This window comes from Garra rufa, chromosome 14 (genome assembly GCF_049309525.1).
Source record: "Garra rufa chromosome 14, GarRuf1.0, whole genome shotgun sequence".
Lineage (NCBI taxonomy): Eukaryota > Metazoa > Chordata > Actinopteri > Cypriniformes > Cyprinidae > Garra > Garra rufa.
Window position 1 is genome coordinate 30,955,732 of NC_133374.1, and position 19,528 is coordinate 30,975,259.

General features: G+C 34.0%; 1 protein-coding gene across 1 annotated transcript in view; it reads right to left on the reverse strand.

Annotated features, from left to right (window-relative positions):
• gbe1b (glucan (1,4-alpha-), branching enzyme 1b) overlaps positions 1-19,528 on the reverse strand; it is a 197,868-nt gene that overhangs the window by 121,893 nt on the left and 56,447 nt on the right. The window contains exons 4-6 of the mRNA XM_073817366.1: positions 15,237-15,362; positions 12,620-12,755; positions 1,955-2,045 (exon numbers count right to left, since the gene is read on the reverse strand). Of these exons, the coding sequence (XP_073673467.1) occupies positions 1,955-2,045; positions 12,620-12,755; positions 15,237-15,362 (353 nt within the window). The remainder of the gene's footprint in view (positions 1-1,954; positions 2,046-12,619; positions 12,756-15,236; positions 15,363-19,528) is intronic.

A 19,528-nucleotide genomic window follows, 5' to 3' on the forward strand; every position in this document is an offset into this window, starting at 1 on the left:
TTATGGCTAAAACGTAACAAAAGATTATTTATTATATTTTTTTATTTATTTTTTATTATATTGTATAAAATCACTACCACATTTGCCATTATGCAGATATTCTGGGAAAAGCTGCACTCTTGCTTGTGTGATTACTAAACTACAGGGTTGGGGAGTAACTAGTTACATAACAGTGTTATATAATTTAATTATAAAATAAATGTAACTGGAATCTGAAAAAAAAAAATGTCCAAAATTATTCATACTCTTCTCAATAATCAATACAAAAGCCTTTATTGGCTATTACAGCAATCAAACGCTTCTTATAATTGCTGATCAGCTTTTTACATGTCTCCACTGGTATTTTTGCCTATACATCTTTAGCGATGAGCTCCAACTCTTTCAGGTTGGAGGGTTTCCTTGCCATCACCCTGATCTTTAGCTCCCTCCACAGATTCTCAGTTGGATTTAAGTCAAAACTGCAAAAGGTTAATGTTTTTGTCTGCTAACCATTTCTTCACCACTTTTGCTGTGTGTTTTGGGTCGTTGTCGTGCTGAAATGTCCACTGGTGCCCAAGGCCAAGTTTCTCTGCAGACTGCCTGATGTTGTTGTTGAGAATTTTGAAGTATTGCTCCTTTTTCATGGTGCCGTTTACTGTGATTAGGTTCCCTGGTTCACCAGCTGAAAAACACCCCCAAAACAAGCCAACAGCAGAGAGCTTGTGTTTTTCACCTGTTGAGTTGATTAAAACAGCTTTTCCCAATGAATCAGGGTAATTAGGATGCTTTAGAACAGCTTGGACTATTTGGAATGGTATAGAACTTTGGATTTTCCCATAGACTGTGACAGTTTGCAAAGGGTATCAATAATTTTGGACAAGACACTTTTTGTTCAAATGTAAATAAAAGCTGAGAAATATTTTTTTTTTTCCACAATGATGCCTCTTGTACATCGTCTTATTATCTTTTGGGAGAAGCCTGTGTCATTTCCGGTCAAAAAAAAAAAAAAAATGCTGGTTGAATAAAAGTAACTTTACGTCAGAATTTTCCAGGGGTATGAATAATTTTGGGCTGTACTTAACCTCAGAATGATCTCAAAGTAAACAGGTGCTAAAGTCTGATTTTGAGAGATCTGTGCTTTAAAATTAAATTATTATAATCTTAATTATAATCATAAAGTATTATGAAAGTCTGACAGTAATCAGTGTTGATTAACGTTGACATCAGCCATAACAAAATGGAAGGAATCCTTATCATTTTCCAATGTGTAATTAACCATGTCTTTAAATGAGAGACTTCATTAGCCACGATAGGTTAATAATGAATAAAGTGTTGTAAATGATAAAACTATATGCATTACAAACCAGTGTGTTTGAGATTATGATAATATATTAAAATAAAATAAAAGCTTACAATATCAAGCAGCATAACAAACTGTTTTTGTACAGCTAACTGGAAGTGACACCAAAAGCAAGAGTTTAAAAAAAAAAAAAAAAACTTTTTTCAACTTGATCGCTGACTTTTGGGAAATGTTGTGTCATGCATGAGATGTTGCAAAAGAAGCGAGACGTGAGAGCGATGGTCAAACACGGTCAAACACAGCAGAATGCGAAAACATGTTCTGTGTGAACAGCCTCTAGACAGTAGACAAGATTCAAGATTTTGTTTGCCACATACAAAGTTATATACAGAATAACACCTGGAGTGAAATGTAAATCATGTCTGCTCCATAGACAGTGCATATATTTTATTAAGGAAATGCATAAACATAGAAATAATAATGAAAAAGTAAACCTGAAGCAGTGCAAAGACTGTATACAACAGAACAGAGGAACAATAAATATTTAAATGTATAGGGAATGTGTTAAAATGGAGAATGTACAAAATTGACTGCAAGGCAGTTCACTATTGTGGGTTTGCAGCCTGGTTAGTCAGAAAACAAAGAAAATAATGTTCCAGTTTCAAATATATTTACCTTGATGCTGCAAAGAAACTCGTGATTTGGTAACCGAAGCTAGCATAGTAGGCATGTTCCATGATCGCCATCAGCTGAATACAGTTGTAACCTGTGGGTATAAAAGTAAAGAGAGCAGTGCTTATTAGCAGATATTTGCAAAAATCAGTATTCTGTCATTATTTACTCACGCTCATGCCATTTAAAACCCATATGACTTACTGTCTTTAGATATTTTGAAGAATGTTCATGCAGATCTTTTCCATAACAACAATTAGACTCAATTAACTAGACATGTGAAATTGTTGTCTGTTCATCAATCAAAGCTATTATTGTATACAGTCGTGGCCAAAAGTTTTGAGAATTACATAAATATTGAAAATTGGAAAAGTTGCTGCTTAAGTTTTTATAATATCAATTTGCATATGTGACCCTGGACCACAAAACCAGTCTTAAGTCGCTGGGGTATATTTGTAGCAATAGCCAAAAATACATAGTATGGGTCAAAATTTTTGATTTTTCTTTTATGCCAAAAATCATTAAGAAATTAAGTAAAGTTCATGTTCCATGAAGATTTTTTGTAAAATTCCTACTGTAAACATATCAAAATGTAATTTTTGATTTGTAATATGCATTGTTAAGAACCTAATTTGGACAACTTTAAAGGTGATTTTCTCAGTCTTTTTGATTTTTTTGCATCCTCAGATTTCAAATTTCAAATAGATGTATCTCAGCCAAATATTGTCCTATCCTAACAAACCATACATCAATAGAAAGCTTATTTATTGAACTTTCATATGATGTATACATCTCAGTTTTGACAAATTTAACCTTATGACTGGTTTTGTGGTCCAGGGTCACATATACTCCAGAATGTTATGAAGAGTGATCAGATGAATTGCATAGTCCTTCTTTGCCATGAAAATCAACTTAATCCCGAAAAAAAAACTTTCCACTGCATTGTTAAGAAGGCTTCAGGGCGTCTAAGAAAGTCCAGCAAGCGCCAGGATCGTCTCCTAAAGAGGATTCAGCTGCGGGATCGGAGTGCCACCAGTGCAGAGCTTGCTCAGGAATGGCAGCAGGCAGGTGTGAGCGCATCTGCACGCACAGTGAGGCCAAGACTTTTGGAAGATGGCCTGGTGTCAAGAAGGGCAGCAAAGAAGCCACTTCTCTCCAAAAAAAAAAAAAAAAACATCAGGGACAGATTGATCTTCTGCAAAAAGTATGGCGAATGGACTGCTGAGGACTGGGGCAAAGTCATATTCTCCGATGAAGCCTCTTTCCGATTGTTTGGGGCATCTTGTCCGGAGAAGAAAAGGTGAGTGCTACCATCAGTCCTGTGTCATGCCAACAGTAAAGCATCCTGAGACCATTCATGTGTGGGGTTGTTTCTCATCCAAGGGAGTGGGCTCACTCACAATTTTGCCCAAAAACACAGCCATGAATAAAGAATGGTACCAAAACACCCTCCAACAGCAACTTCTTCCAACAATCCAACAACAGTTTGGTGAAGAACAATGCATTTTCCAGCACGATGGAGCACCGTGCCATAAGGCAAAAGTGATAACTAAGTGGCTCGGGGACCAAAACGTTGACATTTTGGGTCCATGGCCTGGAAACTCCCCAGATCTTAATCCCATTGAGAACTTGTGGTCAATCCTCAAGAGGCGGGTGGACAAACAAAAACCCACTAATTCTGACAAACTCCAAGAAGTGATTATGAAAGAATGAGTTGCTATCAGTCAGGATTTGGCCCAGAAGTTGATTGAGAGCATGCCCAGTCGAATTGCAGAGGTCCTGAAAAAGAAGGGCCAACACTGCAAATACTGACTCTTTGCATAAATGTCATGTAATTGTCGATAAAAGCCTTTGAAACGTATGAAGTGCTTGTAATTATATTTCAGTACATCACAGAAACAACTGAAACAAAGATCTAAAAGCAGTTGAGCAGCAAACTTTGTGAAAACTAATATTTGTGTCATTCTCAAAACTTTTAGCCACGACTGTATAATCATGTATTGTAATATAATGTATGAGAGATCTGGGAAACTTTTATGGTGCGTTTCTGTGTTTTGTGTCATTTTTGGAACTTAACCCCCTAAGTAGTATTAAAAAACAAAACATTTTATTGGATAAACTTACTACTGGGTAAAAAGCACTATTTTCTTCTTCAGGTTTGCTTTCTTTATTTTTTGTTTATTTTCTTGTTTGTATGGCTGCACAATTTGCCCAGAAGTTTTGTTGTTGTTGTTGTTCTTATTATTTACTGTACAGTTATTATTTTTGTTTTTAAATACTATATTTTTATTTACAGTTATTACAATAATATAACTTATTTGTATGTTTAATAATAATAATAATAATAATAATATCATTATTAATACAAATAAATAAATACATAGAACTATTCTAATATTTTTCTGCAAATAAAAAATCTAGCATATAAAAAAGAATAATTTAATTTTACAGTACAATTTTACTTCACAGTATTTTTTACAGTAACATACTACTACTGAATTATACTACTACTACTACTACTACTACTACTGCATATACTATACTACTACTACTACTACTACAATAGAAAAATAATAAATAATACTATTATAATACAATAATAATAATAATAATAATAAACATTTAAATTGATAACAACTATTTTAAAATGTCACAGTACTAATATTTATTAATTTAATTAAATCACAGCCTCTTTACTAACAATCGTGCAGCCTTCAAACAACAACAAAAAATTATTTAAATATTTTATTTATGTTTATTCAACAGAAGAAAGCAAGTGTGGGTATGTAATGGCAAGTGTGGGTATGTAATGGCATGGTGACGAGCAAATAACAGCATTTTCATTTTTGGAAGAACTATACTTTTAAAAAAGCTTCAAATGTAATCATTCAAGATGCCAAATGTATTTGTTCAAAAGAGTTTTTACCTAAGCAAACTTTGAGTTGTGACTTTTAGTTAGGCAGCATTCCTGCAAAATAAACATGTGGGAGCAAAAAAGGACAAATTCTGCAGTTCTGCTGATTTAGTGTCATCCCCACGGCGGTGTGCACCAAATGCCCACGCAGAGAACCGTGGCTTCACATAATTTCAAAACATCTGTTTTCATTAGCGAGAGGATTTTATACAACCGTCAAACAAAAATAATAAAGTGTCAAGGCCACACAAAACCTCATCATGAAAACACTACTCAGGTCGGTCCCAAGCAACTGCAACAACTACTGCACTACACCAACAACTGTCAAACCCAACAAAACATCTTCTTTCTTCGCCCTTCAGCTCTGACCAGTAAGCGTCCACAACAGAAGCTTGGTCTTTTACAGGAACAGTGGCCACCGGGACGAATGACTCATCAGGTCATAACGCAAGTCTTATCGGCTCGGATCAGCCACAAAACCAGTGTTTCGGTTCCCCACGCAGGCTGTAGCTGCACTGACACGGCTTTGAAACTGTACGGAAGGACTCGAGAGGGAGATCCAGGCTTGTCTCACAGATTGGTTTATTTATTTATCTAGCTAGCTAGCTATCCTTCCTCGCCCTGCTTCAGAGAAAGTTTGGGGATTTTTGATGAGGTGTGACAGCGCCAGGGGCTCGTCTCACCGACGATGCGTGAGCCTACGCGCATAGACACACACGCTCGCGCACACACACACACACACACACAGAGCACTTTTCGAAGCTTTTTAGATGCCAGAAAAACAATTGTCTAGGGAAATGCAAACCGGTTACCACGAAACAATGAGAACTCGAGGGAGCGACAGACAGAGTACAACAACATAGTGGTTTCGCGCATGGACATATGCATGAATTATTCTATCATAATATTTGTTACTGCGAATGGCATCGTAGGACTTTATGTGGGAAGACGGTCATTTTCAATCTAAACATGCAGGCACACATACTTTTTGCCTAGGAGCAGTAAAAAATGTATTTTTTTTTATATTTTTCGAGGAAAACTTGAGTCGTGATTGTGACTGTGCAACTTATAGGCGCAGTGTTGGAGTTGGTCTGAATGTTTTCAATGATTCCTGTTTCCAAGATGCCAAAAGATCCCATCTCCATTATAATCCTATAGAGTTACTGTGTCTATATGTAGATGGGGTCCTCAGGGGCCTCTGTGGCCCAATGCAAGGTCTGTGTATTTTGTCCAAAAGTGCCCATTCTATGTTTCTAGGATCGTCTACTTTTAAAAATGAGGTTCTAAAGTTAAACTTTAGTTTTTAAGGCCATCACTAACTCTTTCTGAAAGTAACCACATTTTTCAAACAAACAAATAAATAAATACACTGCTGTTTAAAAGTAAAAATTTAGTAAAAAAAATACAGAAGACAGTAATATTATTTAAAATAACAGTTTTTTAATTGAATACACTTTAAAATATAATTTATTTCTGTGATGCAAAGCTGAATTTTCATCAGCCATTACTCCAGTCTTCAGTGTCACATGATCCTTCAGAAATCATTCTAACATGCTAATTTATTATGGTAACACTTATTCACTATTAACTATGACTTATTAGCATGCATATTACTAGAATATTGGCCATTTATTAGTACTAATTATTCTACATGACCTTATTCTACATCCCTAATCCTACCCAATACCTACCTTACTAACTATTAATAAGCAGCAAATTAGGAATTTATTGAGGGAAAAGTCGTAGTTAATAGTGAATAAGTGTTACCTGTTCTAAAGTGTTACCTTTATTATCAATGTTGGAAACAGTGCTGCTTAAGTTTTTTTGGAACCTGTGACACTTTTTTCAGCATTCTTTGATGAATAAAAAGTTAAAGAACAGTGTTTATTCAACATATAAATTATGTACTATCACTTATCAATTTAACACATCCTTGCTGAATGAACGTATTCATTTCTTTCAGAGAGAGAGAAAGAAAGAAATTACTGACCCTAGACTTTGAATGAGGTGTTTATTGGTACAGAAGTTTTCTATTTTAAATAAATGCTGTTCTTTGAAGCTTTATTTATCAAAGAATCCTGACATTGAAGACGGAGGAATAATGCTGAAAATTCAGCTTTGCATCACAGGAATAAATTATATTTTAAAGTATATTCAAATAGAAAACCACTATTTTAAATATTACAGTTATTTCTGTATTTTTTATCAAATAAGTGCAGCCTTGATGAGCAGAAAAGCCTCCTCAGTGTTTGAGTTTATAGGGAGCCGACCTGCGGCTCGCTAAAGCATCCCAGAAGTGGCTGTCCATAATACAAGTTAGGCGAATCCCCCACCCGCGAACGTTTTGAATTTCCGTAGGCGGGATACCGCGTTATGACATCATAGCATGCGGAAAACAAACGCTGTAGTCCAAAGGAGTTTGTTGTAGTTCTTAAAAAGGTATTTTTAAAAAACTAAATTATCTCCCTTTAGAGTGGACTTTGAGATTTGTAACTTTGTAGATGTTTTTTTATGCCCAAACATACACACCACATACTGGCTAAAGTTCAAAAAGTGAAAAACATAATAGGACCCCAGGCCATTACCAACTTGTCCTGAAATAAACAAAATTTCCAAGGGAATGAATTCAAAACAAAAACCAATGTCCAGAATCCAGGAAGAAAATGTAAAAGAAATGTTAGTCAACAACATCAAGAAAAAAAACTAAACGAAACAACCAAAATCCTAACCAAACAAAAACAGACATTACAACAATAAAACCTACCTAGTCTCATGAAGGAAACGTAACTCTGAGAACTTTTTCATGAGACGCGAAATACGCGTACAATAAGTACATATCACTGCAAACAGAAATGAACACTAAAGGCGGTAAAACAGTGAGCACTTGTAATCGTTTTTGTACACAGTTATGATTATAGCTCTATACCACCAACTTTACCAATTACCATTAAATACAAACACCAAAAAGCACACTCCTTTTATAAGCACTTCAACAGATTCAGACTTTCTCACTGAGATAAATGTTTGGAACTTCTGCTGTAAAAAAAAAAATGTATCACCCCTATGCCTACACCGCAGGCATCTCTTGACAAATATTCCTGTTAACAATAAATGTTTCAAAACAGAGTCCAGAATCCAGGAAACAAAAGATAATGGTTGTTATTAAAAAGATTGTTCACCCAAAATGAAAATACGTTATTGCTTACTCTCATTTAATTTCAAAACCTCTATGTCTTTCATTTTGAGCATCACACTAAAGGAAAAATGTTGAATAATGTGCTGGTTGTTCTTTTCCTTGCAATTAGCAGTCATATAATAGAAGAACATCTTAAAATAAAGTCATTATTCGCTGAAGTTTGTCTAATGGCTGTCACTCATAGACTAGTAGATTTGGTTATGAAATATTTAAGGAGAGCTTTCCAGAAAATTCTCAGGATTTTCCATTTGTTTATCACACAGAGCTATTATATGGCTTTGAATATAGTCATATTCTTAAATGAATAAAAATGTATATTCTTTTTAACCACAAATGCTTGTCTTGCACTAGCTCTGTGATGTGCATGCGTGTCTACACACATTACGTTATCACGTAACAAAAGGTCACGTATGGTCAGTTCTCCAACTGTGTACTCCACTTTAAAAAGAGCAAAAAACTCCATCTCATTTTCTCCTTCGACTTCAAAATCACCCGACATCGTTGATTTACATTTTTTGTAGGTCTGAGGTGCGGTGTGGTCACTTGCTCTTAAAATACTCTGTCATTTTTGGTCATACAGATAAAAGTAATACATCTTTCGAATCTGTAAAGACTTTACGTTTATTTCTGTGCATGTAGAATAACAACGAAGCGTTGCGCTTTTGTAAAATAGCAAACAGAATGCACTTTCTGTCGCCTCCGTCTCTGTGAACTTGAGCGTGGAACTTCGAAACTCCGTGTATACTTGTCTTACAGACATGAAAAAATATATCTATAGAGAGTGAAATGTCTACTTTTAAAGAAACCAATTTGAATTCCAAAACAAATATTCTCAGATTACGTCATTCGTATGAAACATGCATACAGGCGCATCACTACTGCGGAGATGACGAGTCAGTGTCGCAGATTTCATCTCTTAGCCGGAAACAAAGAAAGCACTAGTTTATCAATAAATTATTAAAATGGTAATGCAGTCTCCTTGCTGTTTTTCCCCTGACGCATTCATAATTATTATATCTGCAGGTGTGCTGTGGCAAGCTTTTTTTGAGTGGTTATTAGGCTATTAAAGGCTCATTATTATGATTTATATGGTTTATTAAAAGTGCAACTAATAGTTGACTAATGTTTAGAATGAATGTCTACTAGTCGACTAGAAAAATCTTTAGTCGAGGGCAGCCCTAGTTTTAGACTTTCTTTGCACATTCACTTTGTAAACACTGGGTCAGTACATCCGTCTAAGTCACGCGTGACTTTTCCAGCATGTTTACGTAAAGCGTGAGGTCGGGCTGGTGCAAGACAAGCATTTGTGGTTAAAAAGTGTATAGATTTTTTATTGTTTAAGAAAATGAAAGAAAAAGACACGTATTCATCGGCTGGGATTGTTGAAGCTGCATTGACACTACAATTTGGACCTTCAACCCACTGGCCTCCATTGAAGTCCACTATAGACGGTTTCATCGGGCGCACGCGCCTGGACCTAAGTTAACTTCCGGTCTGTGTTTGTTTATCTGTCTGGTTCGTGTCGCGGGCTACAAACGCAGCTAATAATGAGTAATGAAGTTGGTCTCAGGTTATTGTGCTGTGGTATGTGTTTCCCAAACATTTATTTATTTGTGGCGACCTGCCACGATATAAAAACCGACTGATTTTCCAATAGACTTCGTTGAATAAACGTAATGCACGTTTAAAAATCAAATCGAGGCGTGGGTGTTTTATATCACTGTATTTCTGAAGAAAGACTGTCTTTAGAAAATGTCATTTTCATTTCATCCTGCATAAGGCAGCGTTTTTAAATTAAGAGCTGCTTTGTCTATAGCCATTACCGGGGAAACCTCGTTTCTCGTGCTTAAAGCACCTCCTGCTGGCAGTGAATGCGTTTGCATTTTTAATAAATCAGTCTAATTTACGCAGCCAACATATTTCGCTTGTTATTAAAAAAATAATCTACTCTAGAAGGACTTAGCTGTTGTTATTGATTCTATTTGGATGTCTACCGGAAGTTAAGTTTGGGCCACAAAAGCGCGCATGCGCAGTAACGTTTGTTTATGTTGTTGCCGTTGAAACCGTCTATATCGAGAAAAATCCTGGAACGTTTTGACTTTTAAAACCTTAAAGGGATAGTTCACCCAATTCAATTTTATATTTATCTGTTTAACCCCAGGGCGTCCAAGATGTAGGTGACTTTGTTTCTTCAGTAGAACTCAAACTAAGATTTTTAACTCCAATCGTTGCAGTCTGTCAGTCATATAATGGCAGTCAATGGGACCCACGGCTTTGAGAGTCAAAAAACATAAACAGACAAAACCAAATTAAACCCTGCAGCTCGTGACCATACATTGAGGTCTTAACACACAAATCGGTCTGGGCAAGAAACTGAACAGTATTCATATCATTTTTTACCTCTGATCTTCCACAATGTCCAACTGTTCTTAGTGGGTTCACAGCTGGCGAGTGACGAAGAGCAAGCAACCATAACTTCAGTCGATCAGGCTTAAAAGTTGGGAGTCGGTGAAAAGTCAACACTCCCGGATGAGTTTGTGCAAGCAAGCGTAATCTTTTAGTTTTTAATCAGTTGTAACAATCAGGATAAGCACAAGTAATTACCATTTTGAGTAGCCAGCTGGACATTGTGGTGGATCAGAGGTAAAAAATGATAGAAATACTGTTCCGTTTCTTGGACAGACCGATTGCTTTGTGTGTTAAGACCTCAGTGTATCGTCACAAGCCATGGATCCCATTGACTTCCATTATATGACTGACAGACTGCAACGGTTTGAGTTAAAAATCTTTATCCGAGTTCTACTAAAGAAACAAAGTCACATACATCTTGGATGTCCTGGGGGTAAGCAAATAAACATCACATTTTCATTTTTGGATGAACCATCCCTTTAATTTCTTTGCAACTGAAGACAAAGACATGAACATCTTGGATCACATGGGGGTGGGTAAATTATCAGGAAATGTTTAGTCTAGAACTGAACTTATCCTTTAAACGGATAAGGACATGACCAGGATATTTTTCAAAACTTCAGTTTTTATGTTCCACAGAAGACATGAAGAATTTTCAATTTTGGTTGAAACTATCTCTGTAATTGTTATATCACCCCAATATCTAATCCACAGGTTTCTAAACCTCATCTTCTGTGCCTGGTGGATACTTGTAAATACCCCCTGCATCTCCAAAACACATCTCCAAAACACATTGGCGCACTCAAACACACCACTCTCCAACTCCCATCCACGACAGCACTAATGAACACTCCACATGGCGGCTAAAGCCTGTAAACAGGGTGTTGACCTGCAGAAAGGGGCTTGGTTGAGAGAACAGCTTCCCCAGAACATTGGCAACAGGGCCAGTGGCTCATCATCAATGCGGCGGGTCTGTCAGGTTAAGCACCACTGCAGCTCAGATACTTTGTGATGAAGGAGGAATGTTGGCAGGTAGAACATAACCCCTCACTGGGCTAAAAATAATGCTTGTATCCTTACAAAAAAGTACTATGATTGTACCAATGCACAGTGATGTACTGGATGGTGTATTCTATTGTACAAAATGATCAAAATATTCATTTAGCATGATAGAGTAATAGTAATTCAATGTAATTTGAAGAATATCACGGTATTGTCATAGTGTATCTCCAAAAACATAGTAATACTCTACCACAGTACTTCTCTGTAATGCATCAAAAAATAAAGTGCTTTACAGACCTGCTACTGATCAAGCCTATTGTGCTTTTTGTTAGCAGAGAAAAAAAATTAAGTGTCTCTCTAAGAGCATAACATTATGTAGTAATTATCTTCCCCTCTCTGAAATGTCTTTTCATTTGAGTTCAAGTTTAGCTAAAAACAATGATTTGAAGGAAGAAAGAGTATTAAAACTCGTGCCAAATTCTCAACTGACAGTAAAAAAAAAAAGACATTTTAAACATTTTGTTTTAAAAGGCCAAAGAGAAAAATGTAAATGCTGAATTTGTCAAGTGACATCCATTCATGAAAAAAGTCATTTGTTAAAGAAATGTTCAAATCAAAGAAAGATGGGGAAAAAAACAATTAAGAAAAGAAAACAGAACCAACATAAAACCAAGGCAAACAAAACAAAAGACAAAAAAACTGTAAAACTAAATAAAGCAATAACATATAAAAGCTGTGTTAAAAAAAAGAAAAAGAAAAAAGTATGGATAAAGTAATTTGTTTGCATATAATGCTGCTGACAAAGACAATAATTACTGTAGTGTAATACAAAAAATAACAATAAAATAAAAACAAAAACAAACATCACAACATAAAGTGTTTAATAAAACTCACGTCAATGTGTGGATAAAGTAATTTGTCTCAATGAAACCTACTGATGCACAAATAAATCTAAGGTAATAAATCAAAACAAAAATGAAAAATCAATGCAAATGCAATGCAAAAACTGAAACTCATCTCAACACAAAACAATAAAAATACAGCTGTTTAAAAAAAAAAAATACACGTGATAAAGTCACAACCAAAGCCTATTAAGTATAAACTCTCATTATCTCAACAGTTTTGTGTTAACGGCGCACTCTCTTACCAAGATCTTTGATTCTAGGCAGCACGTTGTGTGTAAAGTTGCTGTAGGATGCCACTTTGCCCTCCGGAGAAGCAATGCCAACGTGGGACTCGTATATCCGCAAGCTCCTGGGCTTCTGTGGACGCGGGTGCTTGTGCTGGTATGGAAACAGCAGGGAGATATCTCTGGGATAATTCTTCATCCAATTTTAACATCACAGTACATGCCAATACAACTGAAGATAAGATGGAGCCACTGAACAGAGCTGACAGTAGCTAATTTGGGGAATCTCACCAAATCATGACTCATGACTGGAAGACATTAACGGGCATATATAATTCATAGTCTGAGGAGATGATGTTCACAGTCTTGACTTGACATTAAAGCCAAATTACACTAAGCAGAAAGAAGCGAAATGGCTCATGTTGTATTCATAAAGCCGTTTTCTTCATCATCCTGTTTTCAGAAACAGTTTGCTTTGCTTGGAAACTTTAATTAATAGGAATATACAGTACACACACATGCTCTAACTAGAACACTGTTTTTGAAAGCATATTTCCACCATGGAATAAAAATATAAAAAGGTTATTGTACCTTTCTATCTCACAATTGTCTCACTTTTTTTTATTCACAATTGCTGTAAATTAATAATCCCTAGAACAAAAAAATGATTTTTTTTACAAGAAAATTACAAGAAAATCTGAACTGTGAGATGCAAACACGGAATAAAAAAAAAAATCAGCAGTGTGATATGTAAACTCAGAATACCAACAAAAAGGTCTGAATTGCAAGATGTAAACTCAGAAATACAAGGAAAAAGACAGAATTGTGAGATGTAAACTTAGAATTACAAGAAAAATCTGAATTGTGAGAAATTAGAATTTTAACTTAAAAAGTTATAATTCTGGAATGTAAACTCAGAATTACAAGAAAAAAATCAGAAATGTTAGACGTAAACACAAAATATCATGAGAAAGTTAGAATTGTTAGATATAAATCTGGAATTACAAGAAAAAGTATGAATTGTGAGATTTAAACTCATAAATACAAGAAAAAAATCAGAATTGCAAGATGTAAATTCAGTATACCAATAAAAAAGTCAGAATTGTGAGATGTAAACTTAAAATTACAAGAAAAATTATGGAATTGTGAGATGCAAAGTTAGAATTTTAACCTTAAATGTTATAATTTCCGCAAATGTGAACTCAGAATTACAAGAAATGTTAGACGTAAACACATAATATCATGAGAAAGTCAGAATAGTGAGAAGTGCAAATTCAGAATACCAAAAAAAAAGTCAGAATTGTAAGATGTAAAGTCAAAATTACAAGAAAAAAAATCAGAATTTTGAGACGTAAACTCAGAATTACAAGAAAAAAATCTGAATGGAAAGATGTTAAATTCAGAATACCAATAAAAAAGTCAGAATTGTAAGATTTAAACTAAAAATTATAAGAAAAAAATTGTGAGATGTAGAGTTAGAATTACAAGAAAAAAAATCAGAACTGCAAATGCAAACTCAGAATTACAAGAAAAAAAGTCAGAAATGTTAGACGTAAACACAAAATATCATGAGAAAGTCAGAATTGTTAGATGTAAACTTAGAATTACAAGAAAAAGTGAATTGCGAGAAGTAAACTCAGAATTACAAGTAAAAAATCTGAATTGTGAGACGCAAAATCAGAATAAAAAGACCAAATTGTCCAAAAGTCCATCACAAAGTCCAAATTGCAATTGGTAAACTGTAGGGCTGTCAAACAAATAAATCGCGATTAATCGCATCCAAAATAAATGTTTATGTTTACATACTAAATGTGTGTTTACTGTGTATATTTATTATGTATATATAAAAACACACAAATACATGTATAGACTTTAAAAAATACTTATATGTATGGATAGTTATACTTGTATTTAATTTAGATTATATATAGAATTATAAATATTTTATATATAAATCTAAAACATTTTCTTTAATTTACATGTTTGTGTGTGTAATTATATATACATAATATATACACACACATACAGTATGTAATTTTAAACTTTTATTCTGGATGCGATTAATCGCGATTAATCGTTTGACAGCCCTAGTAAACTGAGAATTACAAGAGAAAAAAAACTGAACTGCAGGATGTAAACTAAGACTTACAAAAAAATCTGAATTGTTAGATGTAAACTCAGAATTATAAGAGGAAATCTGAATATAGATGTAAACTTAGAATTACAAGAAAAAAATCTGAACTGCGAGATTCAAACTCGATGTAAAGTTAAAAAACCTGAATTGTGGGATGTTAGCTCAGAATTCCGAGAAAAACTGCAGAATTGTTTGAGGTAAACTCGGAATTCTGATTAAATTACAAATGTATAACTGTGGGAAGTAAACTTGCCATTCTTTGAAAAAAAAATTGAAAATTGTGAGATAAACAGTGACTTATCATTTTATTATTTTTTATTATGTGGCAGAAATAAACTTCCATACTATTCTCACTTACATTGTAATCCAAATGAAAACAGCACTACATGTACATTGTTGCAGTATACTTAAATAGAAGAGTTGGAAGTTGAGGACCCATTATAGTTGACTACATAATAAAAGGTTGTGGCACACTGGTGCTGGGGGGAAATAATCACTTACAATGTAAAGTTGAGGAGGGTCCCAATGTACCCAATCATAGATGACGGACTTCTCATGCCTGGTCACATACTTTGCCCAAGGTGAAATTCGGTACAGCCGCTCACCTGCTCTGGTGTGAACAACCACCTGGGAAGAGAGACAAATGAGGGATGTAACGGCAAGGGCACAGAGAGAGGGTCGAGACGTGGGCACAAGCAAAGGGCGCTGGGTAACGCAGGTAAGAGAAAATGTGTTTACAGCTGCCAGAGAGCAGGGATAAAGGGCCAATCTCATGCAGAAAGGTCACACAGTACAAGCAAAGAGGACGTTTGAGTTCAGTATGACCGCTGGAGGTGAAAGAGGTTTTATACTGGAAAAATGTGACTTTTGAATTTATCACATTGAGCTTGTGGTAAAACTATTTGTGGCAACGAGCAACATCTGAGTGGTTTATGAGTATTTTTAGAGGCAAAACTGCATGGTTATCAATTTAATAACCAATTTGATTTGTGGCAATAAACATGCAGCGATTCTGGGAAACATTTGTGTTTACTTATATTTTTAGCTTAGTACTTGCTTTACAGGCATATACATACAAACTTGAAAGAGTAACATGAATAATAGATCAAACGCTTTCCGCTTTTACCAATATGCCCTAGATTACAACTATAGACACAGAGGCCAGGAAAGATTAATTGGGAACTTGTGTTTGTGCCAGTGTTTAAAGCTACAATTTACTCAAAAATGAAAATTATGTCACCCGTTCCTTACTCTAATGTCAAAATGAGATGTTTAGCAGAATGTCTAGGCTGCTCTTTTTCATATAATGGAGAGTTGGGACAAAAAGCAACATAAAAATATTAAAATTTCGAGATATAAACTTGCAATTGCAAAATAATTGATTCTGAGAACAAAGTCAGAATTATGAGAGACAAACTCACAATTTTGAGAAATAAAGTCAGAATTGCGATACGTAAACTCACAGTTCTGACTTTATAATACGCAAAAGCAAGTTATTTAGTCAGAACTGACAGACAGAAACTCGCAACTCTGAGAACATATCAGCCTTTTGTCCACCTCAAAACCCGCAATTGCAAGTTTATACTGTATCTCAGAACTTGGAGATAAATGTCAGAATTGCAAGTTATAAACTCAATATTGTGAGAAAAAAAGTCAGAATTGTAAGATAAAAACTCGCAATTGCGGAAAAAAATCAGAATAGTGAGATACAAACTCGCAATTGAGTTTATATCATGCAATTCTGAAAGAAAGAGTAATAATTGTGAGTTTGTATCATACAATACTGACGTTATAACTTATTAAAAATGATTTAATCATTTGCACTGTGTAATTCTGAGAAAAAGTCAGAACTGCGAGATACAAACTCACATTTGTTAGAAAAAAAGTCAAAATTGCAAGTTTTTATTTTAAAGTAAGAACTGTGAGTGTATATCATACAATATTGACTTTATAACTCACAAATATGAGTCTGTATCATGCAATTTTGAGAAAAAAGTCTGGATTGTGAGTTTATATCACAATTCTGACTTTATAACACACAACTGCAAGCTATTTAGTTAGAACTGAGAGACAGAAACTCACAATTCTGAGAACATATCAGACTTTTTTGCCCCCTCAAAACCCCCAATTGCAAGTTTATCTCAGAATTTGGAGATAATGTCAGAATTGCGAGTTATAAACTCAATATTGTGAGAAAAAAGTCAGAATTGTGAGATATAAACTCGCAATTGAGAGAAAAAATAAGTCAAGATTTGCAAGTTTTTACCTAGTAATTCTGACTTTATTTCTCACAATTGATGTTAATCATGCAATTCTGAGAAAAAAAAGTATGAATTGTGAGTTTATATCATACAATACTGACTTTATAACTTATTAAAAATTATTTAATAATTTGTATCATGCAATTTTGATTGAAAAGTCAGAATTGTGAGATATAAACTCGCAATTGTGAAGAAGTCAGAAATTTGAGATACAAAGTCACAATTGTAGGACAAAAAGTCAGAATTGCAAGTTATTATCTCACGATTCTGACTTTATTTCTCACAATTTCAAGAAAGAAGTCCGAATTGTGAGATACAAAGTCACACTTGTGGAAAAAAGTAAGAATTGTGAGTTTATCTCGCAATTCTGACTTTATAACACACAACTGCAAGTTATTTAGTCAGAATTGAGAGACAGATACTCAATTCTGAGAACATCAGACTTTTATCCCCCTCAAAACCCACAATTGCAAGTTTATATCTCAGAATTTAGAGATAAAAAGTCAGAATTGCAAGATATAAACTCACAAATGTGAAAAATAAAAGTCATAGTTGCGAGAAATAAACTCACAATTGTGAAAAAGTCAGAATTGTGAGATAAAAACTCACATTTGTTAAGAAAAAAGTGAGAATTGCAAGTTTATATTATACAATAATGACTATAACTCGCAATTTTGAGTCTGTATCACGCAATTCTGAGGAAAAAAAAGGAAGAATTGTGAGTTTATATCACAATATTGACTTTATAATTCGCAATTACGAGTTTGTATCACGAAATTATGAGGGAGAAAAGTCTGAATTGCGTGTTTTTCTCTCACAATTCTGACTATTTCTCACAATTGAGTTTTTAATTATGAGGAAAAAAGTAAGAATTGCAAGATAAACTCACAATTGTAATAAAAAGGTCTGAATTGTGAGTTTATATCATACAATATTGACTTTACAACTCGCAATTACGAGTCTGTATCATGCAATTTTGAGGAAAAATCAGAATTGCAAAATACAAATTCCCAACTGCAAGAAAAAAAGTCTGAACTGCAATTCTGTATTTATTTCTTACAATCGAGTTTATATCATGCAATTCTGACTTTTTATCTCGAATTCTGAGATATAAACTCGCAATTGCGGGTTTTGAGGAAAAAAGACTGATATGTTTAGAATTGCGAGTCTTACTGACTCTACAACTAGCAACAACGAAAAAAGTCAGAATTGCAAGATATTAACTCCCAATTGCGAGAAAAAAGTCTGAATTGTGAGATATAAACTCGCAATTGCGAGAAAGAAGTCAGAATTGCGAGATACAAAGTCACAATTGTGGGAAAAAGTAAGAATTGTAAGGGTTATATCATACATTATTGACTTAATAACTCACAATTACGAATCTATATCATGCAATTATGAGGAAAACAGTTAGAATTGCGAGATATAAACTTAAATTGCGAGAAAAAGTCAGAATTGCGAGATACGAACTTGCATTCCCAAAAAAAAGTCAGAATTGTGAGTTTATATCACACAATTCTGAGAAAAAAGAACTGTAAAATAAAAATTCGCAATAACATTTTATTTTTTAATCAGTTGTGGAAATGGACGACAAGAGAATAAATAATGACAGAATCTTTATTTGTCGCTGAAGTGATTTGTAACCATGTCAGGTAGAGTTTATTATGCTACAGTGTGTTTTCCTCATGGAGGAGAAGATTTCTAGAGCTGTCTAACGTAAAGCTATTAGCCAGCACAAAAGCATTGATCAGAAACGGAAAGGGTCATTTAATCCTTTGTGTACTATCGGCATTGTTATTTATAGCTGGAGCAAAACTATTCACTCGCAGATATTAAAAACTCATCATGTGTCTCAGATTAGACTACAGAGGCTATCCTTTCTAAAGGGCAATGGAAGGCAGTGTGTGAATTTAATGTCAGGGTGTGTTTTTTTCATTGATCTGTGGAGGTGTAGATGTGCAACAGAGGGGGCAGCAAAGGATCTACAGACGCCAGAACTAAAAAGCATTTGCAAATATAATATAATATAATATAATATAATATAATATAATATAATATAATATAATATAATATAATATAATATAATATAATATAATATAATATAATATAATATAATATAATATAATATAATAATATATTTTTTATATAAAATTAATTAGAAATTTTGGTAGTACTATACATTCATAATACTAGAAATTTGTATTCCATTATTTCACATAGTCCTGTAGTGAGAATACAATTTTTTATTACCACAATTTTAAAAATTATAAAAGCTGGTATTATACTTACATTTACAAAATATACATGTATTCATCAAATATTTAAAAGAAAAGAAAAGAAAATCAAATAATTATTTATTAGAAATATTTCTAATGGGTCATGTGACACTGAAAACTGCAGTAGCGTTGCTGATAATTCAGCTTTGCCATTACAGGAATAAATAACATTTTGTATTATGTATAAATATATATTACAATTTAACTTAAAACAGACATATTTTAAACTGTAATAATATTTCACAGTTTTATTATT